The sequence below is a fragment of the Bombus bifarius genome, unplaced genomic scaffold (assembly GCF_011952205.1).
Source record: "Bombus bifarius isolate JDL3187 unplaced genomic scaffold, Bbif_JDL3187 scf7180000007968, whole genome shotgun sequence".
NCBI classification, from domain to species: Eukaryota; Metazoa; Arthropoda; class Insecta; order Hymenoptera; family Apidae; genus Bombus; species Bombus bifarius.
The window spans coordinates 761,352-788,606 of record NW_022884354.1 but is presented as its reverse complement, the minus strand read 5'-3'; the positions used below and the strand labels follow the sequence as shown (position 1 = coordinate 788,606).

General features: G+C 40.8%; 2 protein-coding genes and 1 long non-coding RNA gene across 21 annotated transcripts in view; 1 reads left to right on the top strand and 2 right to left on the bottom strand.

Moving 5' to 3' along the window:
• Window positions 1-27,255, top strand: part of LOC117210583 — a 66,532-nt gene that overhangs the window by 2,017 nt on the left and 37,260 nt on the right. The window lies entirely within an intron of this gene.
• LOC117210538 (copper homeostasis protein cutC homolog) lies at window positions 616-3,889 on the bottom strand. 2 transcript variants are annotated; one of them, XM_033453663.1, is made up of 3 exons: window positions 3,709-3,889; window positions 1,993-2,074; window positions 616-1,713 (listed from the first exon to the last, which is right to left on the bottom strand). In XM_033453663.1, the coding sequence occupies exon 3, from the start codon at window positions 1,711-1,713 to the stop codon at window positions 994-996; it is 720 nt and encodes a 239-aa protein (XP_033309554.1). In that variant the 5' UTR covers window positions 1,993-2,074; window positions 3,709-3,889; the 3' UTR covers window positions 616-993. The 2 variants fall into 2 exon arrangements, with proteins under 2 accessions (XP_033309554.1, XP_033309563.1); XM_033453672.1 differs by lacking the exon at window positions 3,709-3,889 and adding an exon at window positions 3,504-3,631 and having other exon boundaries at window positions 1,993-3,420.
• Window positions 4,975-27,255, bottom strand: part of LOC117210387 (myosin-10) — a 74,856-nt gene continuing 52,575 nt past the window's right edge. For 8 of the 18 annotated variants that reach the window (XM_033453382.1, XM_033453413.1, XM_033453440.1 and 5 more), the window contains 13 exons: window positions 23,878-23,973; window positions 22,807-23,041; window positions 21,626-21,697; window positions 20,670-20,832; window positions 19,588-19,697; window positions 18,470-18,645; window positions 17,277-17,490; window positions 16,869-16,990; window positions 15,864-16,040; window positions 11,758-12,072; window positions 11,001-11,261; window positions 5,700-5,833; window positions 4,975-5,431 (listed from right to left, as the gene is read on the bottom strand). In XM_033453382.1, coding sequence (XP_033309273.1) covers window positions 5,248-5,431; window positions 5,700-5,833; window positions 11,001-11,261; window positions 11,758-12,072; window positions 15,864-16,040; window positions 16,869-16,990; window positions 17,277-17,490; window positions 18,470-18,645; window positions 19,588-19,697; window positions 20,670-20,832; window positions 21,626-21,697; window positions 22,807-23,041; window positions 23,878-23,973 — 2,259 coding nt within the window. In that variant the 3' untranslated portion in view covers window positions 4,975-5,247. Of the gene's footprint in view, window positions 5,432-5,699; window positions 5,834-6,109; window positions 9,531-11,000; window positions 11,262-11,757; window positions 12,073-15,863; window positions 16,041-16,868; window positions 16,991-17,276; window positions 17,491-18,469; window positions 18,646-19,587; window positions 19,698-20,669; window positions 20,833-21,625; window positions 21,698-22,806; window positions 23,042-23,877; window positions 23,974-25,025; window positions 25,095-27,255 lie in introns of those variants that run through there. The other 10 variants (XM_033453365.1, XM_033453401.1, XM_033453407.1 and 7 more) reach the window with 6 other exon arrangements.

The following is a 27,255-nucleotide window of genomic DNA, read 5'->3' as shown; positions in this document are numbered from 1 at the left end:
ATTTCGTTTATTTTATCACCAAGCTTATTGTGATTATGCAAGGGAATTTAACAGTGTCGGTAACATGTGACCTGTAACTTGTAATATCTTACTAATGATACTAATTCAATTATGCAAGAGGACCTTGATAGTGTTTATGGGATTTGGAGGATTCAAATTTCATGTTTAATGGTATACTAACAATTAATATCAATGTGCATACGTGCAGTTTATAGTAGAGCATATATTATTGAAATACTAAACTGATATTAGAGTAATGATTATTTAAAAATTAATTTTTAAAGAGAAACTATGATGAAATCTAGACTCCGAGTTAACTTTCTGCATGCATAAAGAAGGACGTCGAGATAATTTCAAAGGTTCTGAATCATCGAATGATTGTTCTCTATTCTTCGCGACAGAATAAGGTAATCCTTTCTCATACATAATTTCCAACGCGTAACATAGATTCTACTTATTCTATGTACTGTGAAACCATTACGATTTAAACGCTGACATCTGCTGAACTTATTGTGCAGAAGAATACGTTTGCATTTTAAGGATATTTGTGTTGATATTACAGTGTCTAATCGAGATAGGAAATTATATTTTTATAAAATCACAATACTAGCATTCCAATCATTTTTTCATACAAGTATTTATTTATATAACTTACATTATTAATTTAATTTTGCTATTGCGCGCACTTTTTCGTGCCTTTTATGCCGCTTTAAAGTTAGTGTATCTGCGTAACTCATATCGTCGTATTTTTTCTCGATTTCGTACTTTACGGAACAATAGATATTGCAATTTACGTTCAAACATGATTCAACATTTTATCAATTTTTATTGAGATTGAAATTCAGACAATTTGAAACATCTTTTTGTCTAATATAAAGTTGTACAAATTTTTTGATAAATATTCGTTTATTATGAACTATTATTTATTAGTGTTTTTGACAAGTAGAATTGTTGAAAGTGTTGATAAAATCATGGAAATCATCAAAATCATATTCAAAAAAGAACTGAAATAGTTCGAACCATTTCTTCTACCATTTCCTTGTCAGTCATCATGATACAAGTTTCTTTATTAGCGCCAATTTTAACTCTATTTGTACCATGCGAAGTTATCATCTTCCTAGCAGATGCATGAAACTCTTCCGCTCCAGATGCCACTTTTATTTTTAAGATATTATCTTTAGTAATACCAGAACCTGGCATCACAATAATTTTATTTTGAGCCTCTTGAACGAGCTTCTGTATCAATTCTAACCCCTCCTCGGCAGTATCCTTCTGGCCAGAAGTCAGAACCTTTTTAAAACCGAGGTTTATTAAAATTTGCAAGGATTTTGAGGGGTCGTTGACTTCGTCGAAGGCTCGATGAAAGGTTACTGGTAATGGTCGAGCAGCAGAAAGAATGTCCTGACAAGATTTTACATCAATTTCGTTGTCTGGTGTCAATGCACCAAAAACGAATCCACTAGCACCGTGTTCTTTCAATAGTTCTAAATCCAGTAGCATAACATCCATTTCTTCCTTCGTGTATATAAAGTTTCCAGAACGTGTTCGAAGCATAGCGTAGAGTGGTAACGGTGAAATGGTTTTAAGTAATCGAATAAAGCCAGGAGTGGGCGTTAAACCACCCTCGGAAAGGGCAGAGCAAACTTCGAGTCTCGTTGCACCACCTCTGATCGCATTTTTCGCCGATTCTATAGAATCGATGCAGATTTCCATCTGAAACGTCGATTGTGTTGCAAAAGGATACGTAGAAAGAGCTGTTATTTAATCCATCAACGACCAAGCAATGAAATAATATGTGAAAATACAATATTACTGCACAATAACAAATCAAAAAATTTGAGAACTTAGAAATTTGATAATTAGAAAATCTAAGCACGTGAGAATTCGTAAATTTTAAATTTAGGAATTTTAAAAATTAAGAAGTTGGAAATATAATGTGAAGAAATAATTAATGGGTCTTGAATGGATTAAACAATCATGGTGCATGCTTACTGTTCCTGTTTGAAAGCGTTGCCAATTTCCCGCTAGAGGGTACGACGAAGAAAGTAACTAGCTGGTTGTACTTTGGTACTTTCTGTTCGAAATAAACAATGATAACAACCGAGAGAAAATTAGAATGCTCACGCTTATTGTTCTAGTAGTTCCACGGTATAGGTGCTGCCATTACCACGCAGCCAAGTGTTGAAAGTGTTCCGCGCTAGCATATACAAGAACCTATTCAATTCCATCATAAACGAGGTATACTTAGCTGTGTGGCTCCACGCTACAAGAACCTATTTCGTTGTACGGTTCTACGGAACTGTTCATACTTTTCTATCCAAGATAGGTATGAGAATAACAAAATCACGCGATAATTAAGGAATGCCTGAGAAAGAGAAATTGTTTATTATAATCTTTTTAAACAAGAAACGAAAATCTCTCTTTTTAAACAAGAATGAAAGAGATGGAGGGACTGAGAGTCGAAACATTCGGCAACATGTAAAGATCTGCGACAAGCTGAGATTTTCTACTCAAAACTCAAACTTTCTTTTGTTTTATTTATTATGGAAATGCAATGCGGTAACTTTAGAATACAGCGAAGCGTCTTTACGTTAATCGTCATCGTTGGTAGTTGCTAGTTGTCATCTTTGAGGTCGGTTCCCACTGGTCGAACACTGGAGTTTGTGAACTGTTCCCGTACAAATTCCTCAGTGGAAATCCTCTGTTCGTTCCCAGTTCGCGAACAGCTCTCAGGACTGTTGAGATTACAGAGCACGTTCCCACTGGCGGATATTTCCATTGTGGACATTGTGGATTTACCTTTCCGGACACTATTACGATGTTGATTGGGGTTCGGAAATTTTAACTACCAGTGTTCGCGAGTAGCAGTCATAAAAGTTTACTTAAATGTGCAAGAGCATGTTCATAAACAGCGTTCTTGAATGTCACTCATCACCGAGCTGTACTCGTGATACGTAGTCGTAACAAAGCAAATACTTGCTTGTCATCTCTAGTTGATTCTCATTATTGCTAGTTTACTTGTTATTTCTAGTTGTTAGCACTCGTTTCAATAGCTTTTTCCCACAATAGTGGATGGTTCTTCGAGCTAACTGGTTTTATTAGTCTGCGGAACACTTGCAAATGCCAAACAACCCCAAACGATCACAACATTCGATCAACCCAGTGATGATGACGACTATGCAGTTACCGAGAGGTTCTTTTTCTGCAGATACATCACCTCAGATATATTATTCGTAGCCTATCAACTACTGAAATTACTTTTAAAATGAAATTTATTTTTAATTATAACAACAACATTATCGCGAGGGAAATAAATTTAATATTAAACCTAAAAACTTATCCTGTATAGAGAATATATTAAAGTTATTGCGTCATTCATCTGATTTATTATCGTTTGGTAGGAAATATTATCTTTTTTCCCTAAAAAAAGATGTAATAAACAATTAATTTCTCTTTCTGAGGTAACTAAGTGTAATTATTGCGCCATTTTATTATTCTCATACTTGTCTATCTCGGATGGAAAAGTATGAACTTTTCCGTAGAATCATACAATGAAATCGGCTCTTGTAGCGTGGAATCACAGCGAGTATACTTTGTAGTAGAACTAAGTAGGTTCTTGTATATGCTACCGTGGAACACTTCCAACATCTGACCGCTGAGGGCAGTACCAGTCTGGGAACAACCAGAATCATAAACACGAGCACTCACATTTCCTCTCTGATATCACTGTGACAGTTGTCTTATTTTGAAAATAACATCGTATTATTTATCACGAAAGATTGATATTGGAATTACACAGATTCTCTGATCATCTGCTTTAAGAAGCGCGATACTTAATAAATTGAGATAAACGAAAGAAAAACACAAAGATGCGAATAATTAATACACGTGGATGGTAACGATTGCTAGCGATGCGTCATTGATACGACTATTACGCCATCTGCAGAGATGCACCGCATTATTTGCAACGTTACGTAATCGTGAAAGATAATGAATAGAGTGTTTCTCTTCCTGTCAGCTCGGGAGAATAGACGGAAATAAAAGGAGACATATGATAAGTAATTAATGTTAAGATGTAAAAGTACGTAAAAGAAAAAGGTGCCTCAGGGCATTTCCAGGAAATGAAATGAGATAAAAGGCGGGTAAGCTCGTGGGGCAATATATTTATTGGCCATTCGCCTGTCTCTCCAATGACCTCTGAAACGCCTTCTCCTAAAAGGATAGCTGCGTGCAATGCCGTGGAATATTTCTAAAAATTCTTATCCCAATATAGTATTGATTTATTTACTAGAACGTAGTTAAGAATGCGGCAAGGATTTCTGCGATTAATAAAATACATCAGTTTGAAACAAAAATACTGAACGTACTAATTTAAATGATTAATAATATATACTATTAAAATAATACTAATTGCTGTCTTAGATACGTAATATTAGGAATTATGTTCTACTTAAGGAGGTACTTTTTGATTTTTCACGTGGAATATTAATACCAGATTGCTTGGGTTCTGGAGGATTCGTTCTTCGTGCTTCTTCAGTAGTTGCAATATTCTATCGCTTGTCAAAATTAAAGAAATTTTCCAAAATCTTGGGCAATAATTTCTCCAATATATCAATTTGTTATACAAAATACTTACCTTCGCTATATATATGAAAGAAGCACGATGTATGAAGAACCGTTTCAAAAATCTTCAAAAGGTGAATGAATGATCGCGATATTTTATAAAGCGCAATGAAATTCTGTATTATACAACATATATAATAAAATAATACCAAGAGTTATACAAGTAAAAAATAATAATAATATTAATAATAATAATAATAATAATTTTAATAAATGTAACAAATATTTAAGCGGAATTTAAAATAGGGCATTGGCAAATAGGGGTGTCTACAAGTCTAAAAAATAAAATACTTAAAAATGACAGCAAGGAAATAGGGAGGACGATAGACGAAATGAAATCTTCGTCGCGAGTCTTGTCGATTAATAACGTGATTAGGGCGCGATTAGTTACATAATTCGAAAGGAATCTAAAAACGATTCGCGGTCAGTTTGATCGACTCGCAAGTTGATGCGGCAGTTGTCTTTGGAAAATTCAAGTATCCACGGATCTTTCTCTGCTGCTGCCCGACCAATTCGGATCTTGCTTCGTTCGCATAAACAGCAGTTTCATAGCCGCCGAGGGCTTTTATTTCATCGTTTTCTCCCTTCTTCTTTTAATTACAACATGCGAGAATCCGCGAGAAATCAAAGATCGCCGTTCGAAACGGCGATCGGCGATGGACTCGTCGGATTGCTCGAGCTGGTCGTCCATTTATTCTTGTGTGGATCCACGCCGAAACCTTCGTCGTAGTTTCCTCGTGTGATGAACAGCTGCTTGAAGTGCGGGATGCAGTAGAGTTTACCATTATTTAAGGTGAACGTGTCCATCCTGTATGGAAAAAACGATCGTTTATTTTCCTTGTTCCAGCTATACAGGGTGTTAAAAAAAAAATGGGCGATATTTATAAGATACGATTCTAGAAATCATATCTTGCAAATATAGCCTCTTGTTTTTTTAACGTCTTACAGATGATATAATGGCATTTGTAATATATCGGTTGGTGCTGAAGGAAGAGAGAACAGAGACGGTGGAGGGGGGGTTAGGTTGGTTACAGGGAGAAAAGGGAATAAGTTTCAGCGAAGATTGCAAACGTTACCTTAGCACACAATTGCACTGCTGACACCGGAAGCACTGTTTGTGAAATATTTTGTTATTTGTCTCCACTTTTTCTAGGGGGTACACTTTCTTTTCGCAGCTCTCGCACACGTCCGTACAGCTCGCTTGAATCTCCTGCGTCGATTTTAGATTGGAAGAAAGCAAAATGAGTGGTGAACAAAAAAGTGCTGGATGAGAAGTGTGTGATGGATTAATGAGGAAAAGAGATGAACATGTGCATGTGATCGTTATTACGTTTTCGAAAGAGATCTTCGATAAGAAGAATTCCAAAGGCCGACTGTCGTTGATAGATGAAACTGAAAGAACTTAGGTATACATTGCACTGCGCCTTTTATATAGAATATCTGTGAAAGTGTTCCGATTTCTATCACGCAATTCACACCATACGTATTTTCATTTCAGGATGTGCCTTTTTTATTTATCATTTGTAATATGGTCGTAATAAATTGTTACACGTGAAAGGTAAAGAACAAGAATATGATACCTCGCTAAAAATTATACAATCCAAAGACGCAACGAAAGTCTACACGTGAAAATCATCGCATAGTAGGCCGTGAAAGAATTAAGCGATCGATCGATTAACTAATTGCTTACATAAATATTTCTCTCGCCGATTAACAACAAACAATTGCGTGTTTTCGTTCTCGACAACCCTTAAAATTATTGCACTTAAATTTCATCGTCGATTAAGAGAATCTCTCGATCGATATATCATCAACGAAGGATAGGAGATACCAAGTCGCGTAGAGAATATATATACCTTTTCGATCTTGTTCTCTCTATTATAATACTTAAGTTTGTTTTTGATTTAAAAAAAGTTCGCTAATGCCTCTAAAACATTGCACCTCCTTCGACATCCTCTGATTGACGTAGGAAGAAAAAGGAATAGGTTTCGAGAGAACCCCGAAATTGTACTTCGATTCGGTTTTCACTGTTAATTCACCGTTTTCTCTCTCGCATTCTCTCTCGCGCTTTCATTCTCTCTCGTTGCAATTCCTGTGGCGTACGCGCGAACCAAGAATTAGAAAATTAAGCCCTGTTTCCACCGTCATTTCTCGCCAGTCTACCGAGATCGATAACCTGTTAACCGAGGAAGACGAATTAATTCGTCGTTTGAATCAACAATCTTTCCTTACGTTTTTACTTGTTGCTTCGTTTTTGTTCAAAATAAAATGTATAATATTTACATTCGTGCAAAGATTAAAGCCGATCCTATTGCAATTGATTCGTATTTGTCAACGTTTAATTATACGAGTTACTGGTCAAAGAATGGCCTGGTTAACAGGCTAACTTAAACGCAATTTCATCCAGAAAATACCATTAGAATATCGACGAATGAAACGCCATGTGCCAACGTCTCGTTCCCAACGCGATCGAAATCAATTTCAGGGGCTGTTCCCTTTCTCCTTCTGAATGGGGTGCGCTCGTCTAAATAGATCATGGGGGATTCGATACACGTCGTTCTTCTATGATAAACATATATATATTTATATGTATACGTATATGAATGCGTACTGTGCGCCCGCGTTGGCAATGGTGAAGGAATTAATATTTGCCCTCTCTTTCCTTCTTTCTTTCTTTCTTTTTTCTTTCTTCTCTTTCTTTCTTACCTTCGTCGCGTAATGCCATCGTAGAAGACCCTAACCCTAACGGCTACGACGAGGCTCCCTAGTATCGTTCATCGACCGAACATTATAAAAATTATATAAAAAGCCTATTCGATAACGTTCGTGTGAGACTCGAGGTCGGTTTATCTCTTACGTAAGGAACGAAGCTCTGACGTTCGATTTTTCAGATTCTCTCGTTGCACTGGAAAATCTGGAAAATTCTTCACCAATTTTGGAACCTTCGCAATAGTATGTGAACCCTTTGAATGCAAGCGTTCGATCATTAGAGTCCCTTTGCACAACACTTTTTTATTTAACCAATAGCATCGATGGATAGAGAAGAGAGTCGTAGATCGTGGATTTGTTTTTTACGATTTGACTATTTTCTGATAATCGGATGATTTCTAGCTAGCGAAATTCACCTGTAATATTTCATTTAGTTTATTACGAAACGTAATACTACTATATTATGTATATCCGTATGAAATGTTTCTTCGATGATCGAATTTGGTGGAATAACGTCATCGATTTAAGAAAATTTATTCATATTGGAAATTTATTACTTGTAGCTCGACAAATTGTAAGAATAACGTTGGTTCGATTATGCAAAAGGACTCGCAGGCAGCTAATCGTATTATACTAAACTTTTGTCGCATAAATACGTACAAATGTATATATAATGTAAATTTATCTTTGTAGAAACGATATTACGATTTTTTGGGACGTATCAGTGAGAAGATCCGTCGAGTTCCAGGCAACGATGAGTCGGTGATTAGTTTTATCGTTCTCTGATCATTTCTATCGGTAGATAGCGATGACAATCTACCGCGCGACATGCTGTAAAAAGACTCGAAACTCTGTAAAGCAGTCGAAAAGCTCGTAGATTCTAAATAAGTCTAGCTCGGATCTTGATTCTACGGTGCAATCTTAATCTCTCGATTCGATGCTTCGAATTTGTATTTGCAGGTTTCCTGTTGCGAATTGGCTGCTTACCGCGTTTCATTCGAAACTTAGATCGCACTGATACAGTACACGCGATGAAACGGCACAGATATCTTTCCTAAAATGCCATGAAAAGTGTTCGTTACGATTCTCAAAGGCCCTCTTTCCTAAGGTCTTCGACTTTCTTATCCTATCGCCTCTGATTTTCTCTTGGCACTGGCAAAAAATGAGAATGTCGGTTAAGCGTGGAAAATCTAAACGATGCAGGTAGACAAGATAGAAATAGCCGTCGTTCGAATAAATTTGGCACCCATTTGTGATTTCCTAAAACAACGTTGAAACAAAGTTCCTTACGACACGTAAGCTATCGCTCACAACTGTACATGAACATCGGCAAAGTGCAAAATCAATGAGAAACCAGCGGCTAAAATCGATACTTATCGTTTCCTTATAAGATCAATAAATGCTACGCTTCGATCATTCGTTTAAAAATGGACTAGCAACAACTGATCTAACGATGCAATTCCAACCTCCGTTTGGCACGCGATACGAAATATATAAATGTTTCGTTGCTATTGTTCTCGCCTCTACCTGCATCGAAGATAGAATATCACTGGCCACGTACATATTTCTGTCGTACAAACTTTCGTATATCCGTCGAAAAGTATATCGTTTCGTGTAAAAGGTTGACTGGAAGAATGCCACTTGGTAACCGAGTGGCAACGACACGTTCATGCGGCGGGGAAACGAGTTAGCGAGAGCGTTAAAACGATCGTGAATTATTTCATGGACACGTCGAGCACATGGATCGGAGCGCACAGGTAACTACGGAACACAGGCGACGCTTAAAATAATTACGAGTTTCAATTCCATCGATTGATCCGCTTAAATTACTTCGCCAGGCCTAGGTTTTTCTTTTAACGCACGCGGTGTGCTCGACGTATCCGATATCTTTCGTTCGTTGCCTCTCGCGATAATACGATACAATATGATACAATCTACGCTAGATTCACTAACAGAACGCTTTGTTAGAAAAAGACTTCTAAAAAAACGTAAAAACCGCACAATGATCCGAACAACGAAGCTGTCGACTGTCATTTTTCCATTGCAGCGCAAGTTTTCTACGAATTCGTGATCCACATTGTGTGTGTAATCGTGTGCTTGTTTCGCGTATCCTTTAATTCTATTCGCTCCATTTTTCTCAGGCTCCTCGGTCCATCCTCTTGGGCCGTATCGATCCTCCATTTCCGCTCCACCATTTACTGTTCGCGTTCAACAGAGAATAGTATCACTAGATCATAGTCGAATGAAAGCTTGGTCAACACTTTGCAGGCGGCAATCTCAAGACCAAAATTACCAGACACATCGGCACACTTCACAGGTATCACGCTAACTAGTCATGCTGTGTAGAATTTGTTTTGTTTAGTGCGGTTACCATTCTTGCGAGGAATAATTATTATGCTCTTTTTTTTTTTTTTTTTGGCTTGCCGAGGTCCAGTTTCTATGTTTCCTCTTTTAGATGCTTTTGTCAGCGGCTCGCGTTAGTTCGTGTAACTACTGATAACGAAACTGAAATTCGTGATACACTGCTCAAGCTGATTAGAGGATATTACGAACAGTTTTACTATATCGATTAATAGAATACAGATGGATAATTGGATACAGATGGAGAATTTCCCTGAACGAACGCTTCATCGATACGATCTCTGTAGACAGAGATTGATTTTAAGCTATTAACGGAAGACGAGTTGCTTTCGAATCGGTTCGAATCGTTACGTACGTTTCAATCTCGTTCTTTGCTCAGTTTTATCAATTTCTAATTTTACGATCATAGAAGTTTTTGATTAACGATGTGATTAATAGATTTAGTTAGTCGATAAAAAAGATGTATAAATGAGCGAGAGGAAAAACGATCCTCTAACTGTTTTTGAACAGTGTACGGTATATCTTACGTACGCTCAAAGAATCATCAAATATTTCACGAGATATAAAACGAAACAGGTTATTTCTATCGCTGGACATTTCAGTAATTACTATAGTTGATAAATTCGTTGGGCGTACAGTTATATTACAACGACCCATACAAAGTTACTCGTCGTAGGAAGAAATTAAAAATAAAAATATCGTAACTAAACATAAATAGCATTATGTTGCTGTCGTCGCAGGGCAAGTAGATCGTGCTTTGATAGAAAATTCACACATTTTGCGCATACATTGGCAAGAGAAAATAAAAAATATACCAAGGTTTTGTACAAAATTGAGAGAATCGACCCTTAAGAGCTATCATCGAAGAAACTCGCGTCTACAGCTACATTTGTATAAAACTTGGCAGTCTAATAATTACAAACAGAATAACGTCGTGACGTTTTTATTGCGTGGCGATAATATTTTCAAACAAACTTCCTACCGGCTGTAAAATTTTACCTATGATAGCTTCTAAGGGTTAAACAACGATTATCAAGGCACACCATGCGATAAACGAGCCACGCTTCACACTCAAAAGATAATGAAAAAAAAAAAAAAAAAAGAAAATTATACATCGAACACACAGGAGAAGAAGAAAAAAAAGTGGTTTCTATTATATGCAGTGCGATTGGAAATCAAATGGATATTTTTGATACACCAAAAGAGAGAAAAAAATTCCAGAGCTGTCATTCGAGTCTCGATCAATGAGCTGCTCGGATGAGGATGAATGGATATGAACGAAGTAGTTGCTACGAAAGAGTACTCACCACGAATCGATTGACTTTGACCTTCGGTGTGCGCGGCGACTCGTTCGTTTGCGAGCCGAGCGACTCGAAACGGGCTCTCAGACTGCTGGCAGACTCTATGCTCTGCTGTTCTCCGGTGGTGTTTTGAGCAATTTCCATCTCTGCGATATGTTGATTACTCGACGTCGTCTTTCCGTCCGTTTCTTCCCAATGCTCGAATTTCGCGCACAAGGTTTTTGCGCGGGCTGCGTTCTGTGCTTGCTTCAGAAACTCGTCTTCTACCTGAAATACGTGTTTCCATAATTTCTACGTATAACGATGCCTGTGGTATCTCGTTAATTAATTTAGCTCGATATATTTATCTTTCTTTTAGATTTTTGCAAGTTTTTCTTTTTTCTTTTTAAAGACACTTTTAAACGTCCGAACACAATCCGACGATAACTTGTCGATTAATCTAACAGAAAATCCTTTCTCGTTTTTGCGTCTCTATTAAGATTTTCTAGACGACATTCTTTAGAAATGGACAAGATTCTCGCGATAGATTCACGATGCCTCTGTTAATGTAATTTCACGTTATTCGGAAGGCAGCGACAGGTGTCCTTCATCTGCATATCTGCGTCGCTATCAGACGCCTTACAGCCACTCTTCCCACGATTCTTCGTGCATATTCATAACGCAGGAATCTCAAGGACCGGGTACCTTGACTTCGTGTTAATAAACGCTACCATTTATTGCGTTCGAGAACAATGACACCTATCCGCGTATACCGTATACGAACCTTGTCGGAAGCTCGTACGTAGTTTGGATCCCTTTCCTCGGTGCTGTCTTCGCCTTCGGACTCGTCGCCATCTTCGTCCTCTACCTCTTCGGAGTCTGAGGCTGTTGGTTTTGCGTATTTGTCCTCTGGTGGTGGTGTGAAACGCTTCAAAGGTTTGGGTCCATTTGGAAGCTCTTTCTTGCACGCGTTCTCTTCCATTTGCCGGAAGATCGACAGCATCTTTCTGGCGGTGTCCGTGTGCACCACTTCGTTTACCCTGTCTTCAGCTCTGACTACGTCCGGGTCACGATAGATCTCACGTTCCGGGGAGTCCATCTGTCGAAACGAATCTTTTATAAACGTCGAGAAAACACAAAGATCTTAAGTTTCTGTGGTTCTGTGGTTCCATGTTGAACCGAACTCGACGCTATCTTTTTTACCTTGCAATTCGATTCGATAAAAATATGTTAACGCACAGTAGCGTGCAAAAGTGCTGGATCACGAACAACGACCATTTGATAGTAGCAACTAATCGTAGGTGTAGCTATTCTTTCTCAGAAGATTCCACGTTGAAGTTTATATTAAAAAAAAAAAAAAACTGCGAATTATCTAAAGAATGCGTAGAAAACTGGTTCGTCGATTATAAGCGAAATAAGGGAAAATTCCAAAAATGCAATTCAAACCACAAAGGGTTAATACACCGATGGTTAATTCTTGTCTAACTTTAGAAATCGACAGAAAGAAACGTGTCGCCCATGAATAAACACGAGATACGACTGCAATTGCTATTACTTGCGTTCGATTGTTATTGGCTATTCAAGTGGTTGGTTAAAGCGAGAACACGCGAGGCTAGGCAGGAAATCAAGGGAATAAAGGTATTTCTTTCCACGAATCGCAGCACCTCTGAGTCAGCTCGAATGGTTTTATACGTGTACAGCGTCTCCGTTGGATTTCTACCTGAGCAGCAGGTAAGCTGAAGACGCGATGACAATGCAGAATCGACTGGGTTCTGTTGGCCGTCCCTACGATGCACACGATTCGCGGAGGAACGTGTTTCACGGGATATTACCTGCCAGACACGTCGACCAGGAAAATACCAGAGTTGCGAGATAGAATGTTGCGAGAATAAAGAAAGAAAAAAAAAGAAGAGAATAGTCGCACCGACCACGTATCTTTCGTTGTAGTTACAACCGATGCAAAACGTGAACAAGAGTAAGGTTTCACCGTGCAACGATCGCAGATTTATAGGTTTACGCCGGGAGAAAGCTAATTAGTTCGAGTTGCCCCGTACGAATCTTTATTAATGACGTTTCGCTACTTTTTATTTAAAACAAGATGGAGCATCGCGTTGAGAAGGTGATTTATTTCGCCTTTCGTTCCATTCATTTATTGCCTCACGCGAGATAACACGGACAATGACGACAATTAAAGAGCAACATTTTTATCGCTTCGTACGGGAAGATTCAATAACACGGTGTGTAATTAAGGAGACATTTCGCTTTAAACGATCTCGTTTGTTTTCACACTGATTCGACCGAGATATACAATGTCTACGTGTGTTTTCTATAGATTCTTTGACGCGCTCCTTTGTATTCTACCAGTGGCCGACTAAAAGCGCAGGCCACGAGGCGAACGAAAAAGAAGAAAGTTTTTCTTTCGCAAACCGATCGATAGTTCTGTTCAAAAGGAAAGCGTATGCATTTGCATTGCACGTTAACTATATCGACAGTGTTTGTACCGTTATTGCGGATAAGTGGATTCGAGAAAGCGGGCAATTTTCTACACCGATCATGTATTTTTTCAATATTTCATGCTATCGGTCAGCGAACACCGGCAATTTGGCTACCACCGATCGCACACGCTTCGTTCAACTCAACGTTTGTCTCAACTTTTCCCAAGATCCATCGGAAAACTCGATGATTGATATCGCCATTCCACAAACAGCCTTCTTCCGCGAGTTCTTCTTAATCACTTCCCGTTCCATTACCAAGTTCCAACAACAAATCCCATTACCATTTATAAAACAGCGCAAAAACGAGAGTCGGACGACGAACGAATATACCCGGTGACCAGCGTTTCTTAGCTCCGAAAAACGATTTTTCAGAAATTCTTCTTGATCGCGCTGTGTCGCGTTACGAGATACTAGCGACGAGTAAGTTGTAACACGTATAAAACAGCGCAAAACGAGAGCCGGAGAATATTTAACCGCCTCTTCCTGTTCGCTTGCCTATCCCGAGTGGCCTTGGACCACGGGACGTCGAAACATAAAAACTAACCGTGTAAAAAGCGGGTTTAACAGAGTTGAAGCACGAGAGACGTATAGCGGCTCGTAAAAATATACGAGAACGCTTAGCACAGGAAACTTTTACGGGTATAATACGCGCGTTATGCAAAACATTTAACAATTTCATCGGCTAATTTCAACAGCCATGGTAAATGCATAGCTCTAAGAAGTCTAATTACCGAATATCGTGGATCGTTAATACGGTAGATAATCGACCATTTAGATAATTTCACTACGTTAAACGCGTATTTACGCCAGATATCTCGTAACCTGCGAGATACATTTTCAAATTTCTTTGCTAACGTAATCGCGATAACGGTACCTTCTTACAGCTCACAGAGTTCCAAAATGTTTCGTAAAACACACACGATGCATTCGTATAAAATCTTTCTAGAAGCATTCGAATATCTCCGTGCGCCACAGCGTATCCATCCGTTCACGCGTACCTTCTACAAGTCGTGCAGCAATATTTCGTCGTTCTATCGGACGTAACGCGATGATTTTACTCACTTTTAATTTTCGTTGTCCCTGGGACGGCGGAGCAATACCGGGAATATGCAGCTTCCACGGCGACGGCGACGCGAACGAGGGAAAAAATGGGAAATCGAAACGAAGAGACGAAGAGAGAGACGTCACGAGGGAACCTTTTGTTTCGTTGGCCCCGGCAAACTCCGAACTGGCAGCAGCGTGTCGGCGGTTGCTATGCCGTTCACACGAAGAGGACGCACGGCTCTTACTGTGTTCCCCCTTCGTGAGTTACTGGGAGGGCCACACGGTGGTGTGCTCGCCTCTACATCGGTCTGTTCTCTCTCTTCACGAATGGAAGGATGTAGGAATACTAACGGTAAAAGTATGGCTGCTGACCACTCGAGGGGGTTCAAGGACAGCCATGGAATCAAGTGGCACTGTACGTTGTATTCGCGGGCTCCGAGCTTTCACGAGCTTCCTCGGCCTCTTTTATCAAGGACCGATCTCCTTAACTACGATTCCGCCGTTAATAGTTGGAAGAAAGATCGATAAGCTCGAGAAAGTGAAATATTTTTTACGCGAGATACGTTGCGTGAACGCGGACGAATACGCCAGGTAATTCTTGTCGCTATTTTACATCGACAAGTGGGAAGCGATTGGTCGAGTGACTACGGTTCGATGATTTAAGGAATTCGGAGATATAGACGGTGATTACGTCGGTGATTATCCATGCAACGCAATTTTTATCGAGGTGGAGAGATTCCATGCGATAAGCTGTTGAATCACGTTACGGGGATTATTAGTCTTCGAATGGAAAAAATCACACGCTAGAATTATGTTAACCCTTTCACTGTGAGTTAAAACGTCGTGGCAAACGCGTTGCGATAACAGCGTCGAACGATTTGGAACAAAAGTAACGCGTATTCTTCGTATGTCAGCTTTTAAAACGGTGAACACGTAATCGTTAAAAAATGTGTGTCATCGCGGTAATTATACGGTAGAACTCGATCAGCTTTTTACGCGAACCTGTCCGGGGACAAGCAGTTTATACAACTGCGGTTCGCGAATAAACGCTCTCTGATCTTCTACCTGTGGCTTTTCGTTTATACGATACGATATAATTTCACGTAGATGAATTCGAGCGGCGATAGTTAATTTAAACGTTTCAAATAATCGAAATGTTTCTACAGAGAAAATTTTACCGCAAGCCTCGACATTCGACGAATAAATAAAATTCGTATGTAACGACGTATGAGCTCAGCGTTGAAAGGGTTGATAAGAATTAGAGTTACTTTTCACTCAACGCAATCTTCGTTAGAACATTAAGACACACTCTTCGATCAAGAACACTTTGCACTCGAGAATAGCCTCGAACCTTAACTTGACCATCGCGCGGAGGGGTAATTCGGAACTGCTTGCGTTGTTTTTCCGGTTCCTTGTAGGACTCGAAAAATTTGAATTTATTCGAAATGTCCGAGGTCTCCACCTGAACTTCCTCGGTGGTGTCCGAGCTGCGCACCACGTCATCCGAGACTTGTCGTCCCATGAATGCCTTCGTTCGGAGATTTCAAACCGTTAACCTTGTCGATCACAAATTCAAAATGCGCGCTCCTCCCCACCACCGGCAAACGTACAACATCGAAAATCGATTACGCTACTTAACGCTCTTGCAAAGTTGGAGAAACATTTTCCAACTTACCACGTAAGGATAAGATGTTTCAAATTGACGAACATCTCTACGATTATGAGAAAACATATTCTGTTCTACGGAAATAGTCGGTCTTCGTAACGTTAAAAGTTTTCTTGTTCGTCGAAACAAGAGCGAGATAAAAATTCGGGAATTTTAACACATTCGAGACCGATATGACTTTGAGCGATACTCTCCCGAATGACCGAAAGCTTTTCTACGTTTGTGATAAAAAAAATACGCGAAGATGATCAATATAAGAATACAAAAAATCACGTTTTAGACAATTTTTATTTAGAAATACGTCGTGACACACACTGTACAGGTATGTCGTCGGGTTTCCGCAATAATTTTGACGTCGAACGTTCATTGGACGTACCACGCGTATCATAACGCGAAATAACGTTTCTCGGTTAAAATTCCAAAAAGACAGACGTGCAATAGCTAAGGATATTTATTTCAAAAATGAGAAAGTTATATAACACGCGCGTTATAGGTATGAACGTTATCTACGCTCGTAATTGTCCGAGAATTAACTGAAGACGCGAAGAATACAGATAACGCGCGTACGTACGTTGGTCGTCGGTCATTGCGACGAGATATTGCATGGCATATGTATAATACTATACCATCGGTCTCGAACGTGTTAACACAGTTGATCGACGTATAGAAACAAATAAAAAGAGAACTTACGTCTCTGGCACGTCGTGGGGCTTCGGCCGGTGTCTTCGGATTCACCGGAGTCACCGGTCGCCCAGTCTTCGCCGCCGTGGCGTCCAGTTCGAGGAACAGCGACCGAGACTTCCTGCTGATCCCTGTGTAACATCGATCGATTTATCTCGAAACAGTGTTCGCAAAGTATCGGTTTGCAAGAGCAAATAACAGATACAGAGTAAAGAAGATGCCTAGAGCTAGTGCACTTCCACTTATACGACCTATACGATATCTATCTTGAGAGCACGCTCTAGGTACGATCTTTCTAGCGCACATGGTAGCAAATTCAGCGGTCAGTCGCCGCTGGCAGTTTTCGACCGCCGATCCATGTGGCTAATTACATTTAACGGGTTCTAAATATACGTTGGTTCGCGGGGCAAAATGCACCTGCTGCGATCACTTCCTCGTCAGCCTTCTCCGGTTTCGGTTTGCTGTCCGTCTCGTCGTCGGACGCAGCGATGGGCTCGCCTCGTTCGAATCGTTCTTTGATGGAACGAGCGTGGGTCGAGTGTTGGATCTCTTCGGCCGCATTGATCTTCGTCACGCGTTCGCTTCCGGCTACCGCTTGCTGATACATCTCCTTCATTTTACCCTGTTTGCCCTGCAACAGAAATCGAGTCTTCCGTTAGCTACACGAAATACCCTTTGATCTCGTTTCTCCGAGACGATGATAAATCTTTCCACAAAGATATATTATAGTACTGTTCAAAATTGTCCGGACACTTGCGTATTTTTGGCAACGCGTAACGCAATTACAGGATCGCGAGTGGGAATTACGCGTTGATAAACGATTTTCTCGCGCGTTTAGAAATAGATAGTAACAATTTACGCGTTTCGATTCGTACGTTTCACCAACGATTCGTACAACGTTGTTACAAACCTATCAAAGCGTTCGATTACTTACGAGCGATACCTTCTTTCCTTATATGGAAAAAAATTGTCAATTTTCACTTTCTACCTTCTTTCTATCAGTTCCTCGTTAACTTGTCCTTTCTACGTTTTTCTCGTTGATCGATCGATTATTATTCCCACTTTATTATTATCATTTCTACGTTCTCTTTATCAACCGACCACCAAATCGTTATTTCCATGTTCTCTTTCTCCATCGATCGCTAGTTTCCTGTTCCTTTTCCTACCTCGCTGTTATATCTTTCCGATCCTCTCGTTAATTAATTACCAGCTTCTACGACTTCTCGTCAATCGATCGCCAGGTTGCCAGGTTAAGTCGTTGAGCTTTGTCTCGAAAATGTCAGATCCACGATGGTTGATCGAGCAACCGACCAAACGAGCAAAATCATTCGCAGTCGCGATGCGTTCCTCCGTAATCGTTACAGTGCACATGTTACTCGGCGTCAAAGCTCGTTGTAAAGAGAGAATGCGTGCGCTACATTTCCTTCTCTCCAAGTTTTTCTGCGTCTACGTCTAATGGGCTCGATGCCATTACCCCCGCACTACATCGCCGGCGATTTAGATGCTCTGGAAACGATGTCGAACGCCCCGCGCTCATCGTTTCTTCCTCGAAACGCGGAATTAAACGAATGCTAACGGTTCAACGAGCCCGAAAACGAACGCGATTTTACCATGAACAATCTCGAACGAATTCCAGCGATCTCCTCCTTCCTCGCCTCTCGCTGAACTTCGCGTCTCCCTTGCTGACTGGTCGTCTCCCAGCGATTCTTTATGTCGTCCATTTTTGTGAAGCTGATGGGACGCTCGCGGGTCGCGCGTTTCGCCTTCACGATCTCGTTGTCCAGCTCTGTGAAACACGAATAATTTGAGAAGTTACGCTTCCATTTGGAATTAATCGCACGCTATTGTTCGACGTTACAACTCCAAGGTATACTTTGATGTCGTCATTCGAAGACTGCGATCGAAAGTTGTAGTTCGTCGTTTTAACATTGCAATGGTACAATAAATGATAATTCAGTGTTACGATTGAAACTTGTACGTTTGAGGTTGTAACTCGTAGTTATAATTCGATGCTATAATTTGATGTTATAATTCCAAGTTACAATTCGACGTTCTAATTCGAAATTATAATTTCTAGTTATAATTCTCTGTTACGATTCCAACTTATAATTCGAAGTTGTAATTCGTCGTCGTAGTTGGAACTTTTCATTCAAGGGAAAAGATTATTCGTTATACTTTCAGGATTGTTCGACGTTGTTTGACTAATTTGGATTCGTTAAATTCGTTCAAGCGATTGGAAATTTCCAAATACCGGAGCAATTAATAATTCTGACGTTAATAGCCTGGTAAATATTCCAATATCGTAGACACGAACAGAAACGTTTTTCAAATTCGATAAAGAGTTTAGCAAAGGTCGTATTATCGAGCAAAGAACAAGACGATGAAGGAAGGAAAGATCGTATAAAGAAAATAATTCCATCAGCTAAGGAATTCTTCCACGGAACGAATTTAATTCGCTCGATCTTACGGAAAATCGCTTATAGCACTTGACGATAAAACGTTATTTCGTAGCTGTCAAACCGCTACGCGAAGCTTTTCCGATGACGCTATTCCCATCGAGTACAAGGAGAAAGCTTGCAAAAAGAGCTGCCTCTCTCGCGGAAATACGGCAGCCTTCAATCGGAGCAAAGGGAACGCAGTGAGAGAGGGGAAAAGCCTGAGAGAAGAGCTGGAAACATCGGACTACGTAAAGTCTCGATTTCAATTAAATGTTTCTTCGTTTCCTCACCCTCCGTTTCCTCCGCTTCTTCATCCTCCTCGCTCTCGCTCGACTCTTCGTAAGGGATCCCATTCAGAGATTCGTCCGCTACTCCGATATCCATGCCCTTGGCTTGGAATCTGGACAAAAAGACGTACAAAGTAGTCACAAACATTCCGACGAATTTTAATTGCCTGGCGCACGAGCAACGCCGACACACGTGCCTGTTCACGATGTTCTTTTATGCACTGGCTTATGGCCACGAGAAAAGATCGCTGATCGATCAAACACGATCTTGTCGCAATCACGGGTGCGTTAGCAAATTCATCGTTCGCCCTACTATTTTATATTCGTAAAGTCTGCGCTTGCACATTCTCCAGCGATGCAGATATTTAGCAGATATTTAGTACGTTTGATATTTCATCGCGTTACTTAATCGCCAGTCTTTCGTGTTTGCGATACTTTCTTCGGTTAACGAGCTACGTCGTTTCTTTCTTCTTAGTCTATTGGAACATCGAGTCGCATTTACGATACGGATGGCACGCGTTTCCAGTATCAGCTTTAATTTTTTAATCAGTTTCGATTCTTTAGCGAGGGACAAATTGCATGGAGAAATTCTTTCCGACTGTTGCTTCTAAACGAGAATGAGAAAGGCCATGTTAAAGGATATTTAAAAAGCTGCAACGCTGCACGTATTTTCATCGTTGAACCATCGATCCTTCAAGCTACGGGTAATATTTTTACGTACTTTATATCCGACGCAATGCTACGGTTGTAAATAGCCTCGTCTACCAACTTGCTATCGAAACGAATCGTAAAGTAAAAAGTTGGAAACGCGAAATAAATGAAAAAGAAGAATTCGATTAAAAAGAAGGATGATAAGTTGAAAGATTATCAGCGTTCCGAGAAAAACGTCGAGTGGTTGGAGTCACAGAGTCCTCGTTGTGTCCAACTGGTGGAAACGAATCTGTGTCACGGCTGAGAACCATCTCCTCGACCCACGATGCCATCGTATATGGCCGTTGGAACAAGAGAGGAGAGAGTGAGGCCAGGAGAACGATACGACGAGCTGAATAACGTAGGTGACTCTACCGAAACGATGGATTACTCACTTGGCGAGCTTGCTTAAGATACTGGGAGACCTCTTGACAGCGATCTGCGACGGCGACCTTTCGATCTCGTTGGTCTCCGTACCGGCCTTCTCGAACACTTGAAACCGGGACTTCACGTTCAGGCTCGACAACTCCTCGAGACCCAGGTCCGGTTTGTCTGAGGCTGTAACGGAGATTAAATAATATTTTTCTTTCGTCCGATATTCTCGTAAGACGGTAATCCCGCCACTATATATCGCGTACATCGATGATACGCTGTTGTCGATGCGATGGTTATGATTTCTAATGGCCCGGTAGGCGACTCTGTTCTCTGAATGCGTTCGGGAGTCTAGTCAAGCTGTGATAAAATCGTTGAGTTCGCTCTAAAGAGGTTTTACCGAGCGAGTTAGTCGTTTGGGAACGGAGTGAATCGGTTCACGACGATCTCGTGTCCGCTGTGCTTGAGAAACAACTCTTATTTCTCGATCAAACGTGTCTCGTAACGCATTCGCAGCTAATAATTTAAATCTTAATAGTTTCAATGTTAAGGAATTCTCGTATGAAAAGGCAACGTTTCTGTTATTAAGATAAAGACGCGATAAGAGAGATACGAGAACGTATCCTAATTACGAATTCGCTTGATACTCGCATTAAGTATTTTTTACGATTGTTCCACCGCGGACTCGAGATCGTCGTCATGCAACGATGATTTTGTCTCGCTACTCGACGTTACAGCATCCTCGCACTCCACAACGAAATGAAGAATTAATCAAACCAAAAAACCGATTAGGGTATGAAAGAAGAAAAACAAAATAAAAAATTATGATAATACAAATGCGTATGTCGTTGTTAACGATAAATCAGCGGTATTAAAATGGGTGCAATCTGCAAAACGGTTAGGCAACTGTTAGAAAATCCACTCTTGGACGACTTTAGTCGTCGCTTGGTCGCACACTACCACCAGTCAGAACTATTACCTCTGACCACATCAGGCGGCAGCTCTTTCGGCTCGTTCTCCCGTATGATCAGCTCCGGCTTTCGAGGTCGCACTACGAAGTTCACAAGACATCTCTTTGTTGCATTAACGATCTCTCTGCATTTACGTGTAATTATATAGAGGGAGGAAACGACTGGAGGAACGGGAGAATAGAGGGGAAGGAGAGCAATTTTCAGTGACTACGTTAAAGAGGGGGACCTGAGCGTTGGGTGCCGCGCACGATATACGAGAGTTTATTTCACCCATTCGTCCGTAACGTCGATCGTATTTCCTTCGACCAAAGGCAAACCCTCCATTTTTTTCTCATTGTTATTTATTTTACAACGCGTAATCTATCGCTTCGTTATTCTCTATGGAAAATTGGAAAAACAGATCTCGTTCGTTCCTGTTCTTTCAATCCTTTGACAGCGCGATAACAAAGTAACCAAGAATTTAGAACGAACCACTTGGAAATAAATAACTGTTAATAATAATTATAATTTAATAATAATAATAACTGTTAATAATAATAATTGTTCCCGTGTGATTTTCCTACGATATGAAATTTTTTTTTATTTGGAAGTAATTTACAATCAATTCTCATTGGGAATTATAAGTAAATTATTCTAGCGTGGTACTATAAATGATTATCGTATGTTTGATTCTAGCTGAATCTAACGTTTAAAAATCTAGAGGGTAATGTCTTTTTAGCCTGCGGATCTGATCCGTCGTGTCACGTAATTGAGTAACTAGTGGGTTTTGGTGGTTGTTAATTCTTATGTTATATCTATTACTGGATTTGGATATTTCTTCTTTAACTATAGGTATCTATATAGCGGTGGTATTTGTAGCACCGTATCGTATATTTACTTGCTGTTGAAGGGTTAACCTCGCGAATCTTTAAAGTCTACAGCGTCTACACATCGTAAGAATCTGTCTGTTACGATTTTTAAATCCAACGTTTGTGTCACGAGTGCAGCGAAAAAAAGAGGTACGTATTAAGAAGAAAGAAGAAAGAAATTATCACGTAGTGGTGATTTCCAGCGAGAGAAGGCGGTGATATCAAAGCGACGAGAAAGATTCGCGGAGATTAGATCGGAGGCTATTTTAAGGCGAGTTCCGCCTACGACTAGCAGAGCTTGAGGTGAACGTGGCGTAAACGGTGTGGTGTGATCGACTTACCAGGCTCGTCGGACTCTTCAACCGGTTTCGGTTGGAAGAGTTCCTTGAAGTGTGGCTTACAGTAAAGCGTGCTCTCGTGGCTCTCGTAATTGTCCACATTAAGCTGCTTGCTACACTGCACGCACCGGAAGCAATTCTTGTGCCAAACTAGACCCTCGGCCTTTGTCTGTTCCATTTGGAAGACGACCTTGCCGCAGCTACGGCAATTGGGATTCGTGTCGCCGTTTTGACCCACCTGCCGTCAAATTCCATTATTCCTTTACCGATCCTCCACTTTTTCCTCGCTCTTTTATTTTTCACCCGTATCATCATCTCGTTCCCTTTAACCGGCCTGTTTTCCTTGTCCCAATTACTCCGATCGGATCCGAGCAAACTGGCAGATTGCGGGAACGAGTTGACAACTCGAACGCGATACCACAGTCTTTAAAGAGGATATTTACATCTTTATGCTCTGCGTTATATCATTTCTGAGAAGCGTATCGCGTCATTACGCGTTATTAAAGCAACAATTTTGCAATAATTCGAGTAAACCAACAGAGACTAAACAAAGATCAAGTACTTGTTCGGACTTATCGTAAACTGAACCACAGATATTCGCGGTAAGAAACTTTTGTACTTTTCGATACGAGATCGATAAATTTTCACCTCTTCTAGCAAGTACGATCTAAATATTACCCCCTCGATTATCTACACTTTGGTTAAGCCGACGATAAAGATCTTCCTTTAAGACGAAGATGAAAGAAAGATATAGCCAGTGTGTACTCGTATATTAATAGCACCGGATGCCGTAACTTCCTGTGACAAACTAATATTTCGAAGAAGACAGTGGTAGCTTTTTATAATTAAAAGGTTAATCCTTCAGCCGGGATTTTCTTTTCGACCGATCAGCTCCTTTGTGTTTGCTCGGCTATGAGAGGAAAAGTGGACGAGCTGAAACGATCGATTCCACGCCAACAGCTCGAAACAGGAAGGCTATTTACGCGCTCTTCGCGGCTGAAGGGTTAAGTACGTCAATGTTAAAGTATCCAGAGGAGAGAGAGAGAGAGAGAGAGAGAGAGTGCGGGAGCTTACGGCGTTCAGCTGCTGTTGCACTTTGCCCGCGTCGATCGAACGCACATGCAGCACCGTCTTCTTGCTGAGGGCGTCGAATTTATTGAAGCTCGACTTCTGTAAACACAAACAGTGCACGCGTCAAACGAGAAGTGCTCGAAAGCCTTCAGCCCTGGTCTTGTCGTCGAGGGAGAACACCTCGTGAATGTGTGCGCGCTTCGATCTAGTCCGAAGCTTGTTCAGCGTGAGCATGAAAGCGTGTCTCGCTGATCGGAGAAAAGTATAAGCGGAGTTTCCTTTATTTCATTTGCTTTATGCGAATAGTTTCAGTTTTCTGCGAATTTAAAGGATATGCGAATTTTCAAAGATAAATCGTGCCCACGGTGAACGTTCTTATTACGTGGTAAAACTAGGACGCTTCGTGCGAGTGTTGGGTGCGCTCCAAAAAGCTTCCCAAACGGTACAGAACGAGAGGACTAAAGGTAGTTTCACACGGAGACAAGCTACGACGCGAAAGTAAAATACGAGAGGCTGCTACAGTTACCGTCAGAAATATTCGAACAATAAAAAAATTGAACTACGACAGCGTCGAATCGTGTTCTTTTTCCGCGCAACGTTATTTGTCACGTTTATTTATACAGCATACAGCGTGACATAGATTAACCGAAATCGCATTCCGTTGTTCGACGCCTCCAAAGCTAATACACGTGCCATCTGTATCATACGCGTATCACGATCCACGTATCTCCGTGTGGAAGTAGCCTAAGGAATCGTCCAATCGTTTGCAGATCCAGCAGATTGAAACGAAAATCGCAGAAACATCTAATTTTTACAATGTCTACTACGTATTAGCGCTACGTCGAATAACAAACTGATATGATAAACCGAACGAAACAAAACTTTCGTTTCAATCGAATTACCAGATAGACTCGAGCAATTTGTAAGGGGCACTACGATCTTGTTCAACGAAGTGATCAAAAGTAGAAGCAAAACTTGTTTGTCAAACATTTGGCGGAGAAATAATAATAGATGGATGCTGAGAAATGAAGCTGCGTTCGAAGAACGGCGTGGCAGGCGAAAAGCGTTGGAGAATAAGAAGAAAAGTGAGGATAGATAAAACCTTGGTGCGAATCGACCGTATTTGTGGTTATGTGTTTCGGGGGTCTTACCTCGAGCTTCGGTCGATCCGTGTCCTTACCCTCGCTCGTTAAGTTTGCCAAACTACAGTAGGAAGCCCTCTGTCCCGAGGTCGGTTTCGTAAGTTTTCGATTAAGGTTTCATGCATTCCGGGGCCGGGGAAGGCACCGAACAAAAAGAAAGAAACAGCACGGGCTGCGGGTTAGTGTCGTGTGGTAAATATTCGAAGCGCTACCTTCGTTCTAGAGTTGGAGAGATTCAGCGGTTGGCGGTCTCTGGAATTCCCTCTCCCCTTTCTTTTTTTGCTTGCCAGACGCAAGGCGAATTACTTGAGCTAATATTCTACAGCTGTTTACCTTCCACCACGCTTCCTATTGTTATCTCTTTCAATTCTTTACTTTTCGAGATATTTTCTGTTTTTCTTTCTGCTTCTTTCTTTGCTCTTCGCGACGTCTCCTTCTTTTATCTTTCACATTGTATTTGCTTTCGAAGATTTTATTCTTGAAGCGTGGTAGGAAGCAGGTAAGTATACACACATCGATACAAAAGTAGCGTAGATGTAGATTTTCGCGTTTGAAAAATGTTGTTAGGAAAGACGCGAGAATTTTATAACATACTCAGCTGATTGTCAACTTATAGAGACAGTTCTGATTTACGTTTACACCGCGGACTTTTATGCGTTCACGGGAAACGCGAAAGCGCAGAAATGCACGCGTCGCAGGTGATATTCGCAGATTGCGTGTAATGTTCCAGTGTAATACCTTTTGCAGCGTTTATCGCGTAAAACGATTCTCCAACTGTGTTTTCGTATTTTTAATCGTCTTCGCGAAAATATAAAAGCGCGCGAAACGACCGCGATCTACCAAGCTCCATCGAAACTGGTAGGTTTTAAACTTGTATCGGATCTTCGACTTTTCTTTTACCTTTACCGTTGCATCGTTCGCTACATAGAAGATCCATAGAATATTCTCCTATTGGAGAAAAAGCGTTGACCGAAGGAATTAGACTGAGCCAGCTCGCAGGCGAAATCTTAGCGTACCACAGGCCTGTGTTAACTAAATTTCCAGTCGAGCAAGAGAATCGTTAACTGATAAACAAACCACAGCGCTGGGTACGCGCTAACGTGACCGAATTGGCAGAGAAGCGCCTTAAAAGGTTGTCGGTCGCCAATTGGTCGATACAAAATCGTCGCCAACCGCTGCATCGCCAAAGAGAAAGAAAAGAGGACGAAGGAGAGAGAAGAAGAAAAGAAACGAGAGGGGCGAACCACGGAGACAGCTGGAATTGTTTCCCGGGCTTGAGCTTCGCTCGAATAGCCTTTCTTTTTGGCACGGACCCGGCCCGATGCTTTCTCCGACACGACGCGAATACGTCTTTTTCATCCGTTCTCCAGCCGGATCTATGCAAATTGAAATTTCAAAGTTTCTCCGCCAATTGTGTCGATACGCACTGTTACGTAGCCGATAATTGTAAATTATTGAAAAAAAAAAGAAAAGAAAAGATGATAGAGATCGATGAAAAAATTAAAAAACAGGCTTCTTCGTGCTCGTTAAAAAAAAAAGAAGAAAAAAGGAAAGAGCGATAGAACGAGTCGGAACTGAGACGATTTCACTGAGTATGTGCAGCGGAGGCTACGATGCCAAGGAATTATGTCACTCGTCTCGAAATCCGTAACCGGATAACCGATAAACGACGGATACACGCGGCGAAAAACTCGTAAGACCTCGATTCTCGGCCATTGCTGGCTGCACAAAGTGGGGCAAATGAGTAGTAGGTTATTATCAAAGCCGGCCCTCCCTTAAATGGAGAGACAGCATTCGCGGCGTTACGGCGACCGACTGCACGGCAAAACGCTTCGGCATCTTCGACGACGGCGCGGCGCGGCGCGGCGTACTCGAGCGAATCGCTCACGTGCACTCGGGAAATTCTTCGATCCATCCTTTCTACGAGTTGCTTATTTTTGGCACAAGACGAGTATACGATGATTCTACGATAAGATTATAATTACGAAATCGTAAAAAAGAAAATTAAACGTCGGACTGTAGCGACGTTATTCTTTGTACTCATCGTATAGAGGCACATGAAAATATTTGAACGTTTATCGCAGAGGATTTTCATAGATCGAAGATTTTAACAATTGAAGATAATTGTTCTATATGTGTACGCGGTATCAGGTCGTTTTTCTACTTTTTCTCCTTTGTGTTCTTTTTGTTCGACGAGAATAGCAAAGATGAAACATTCCAGCAGTCCCCGATGTCGTCC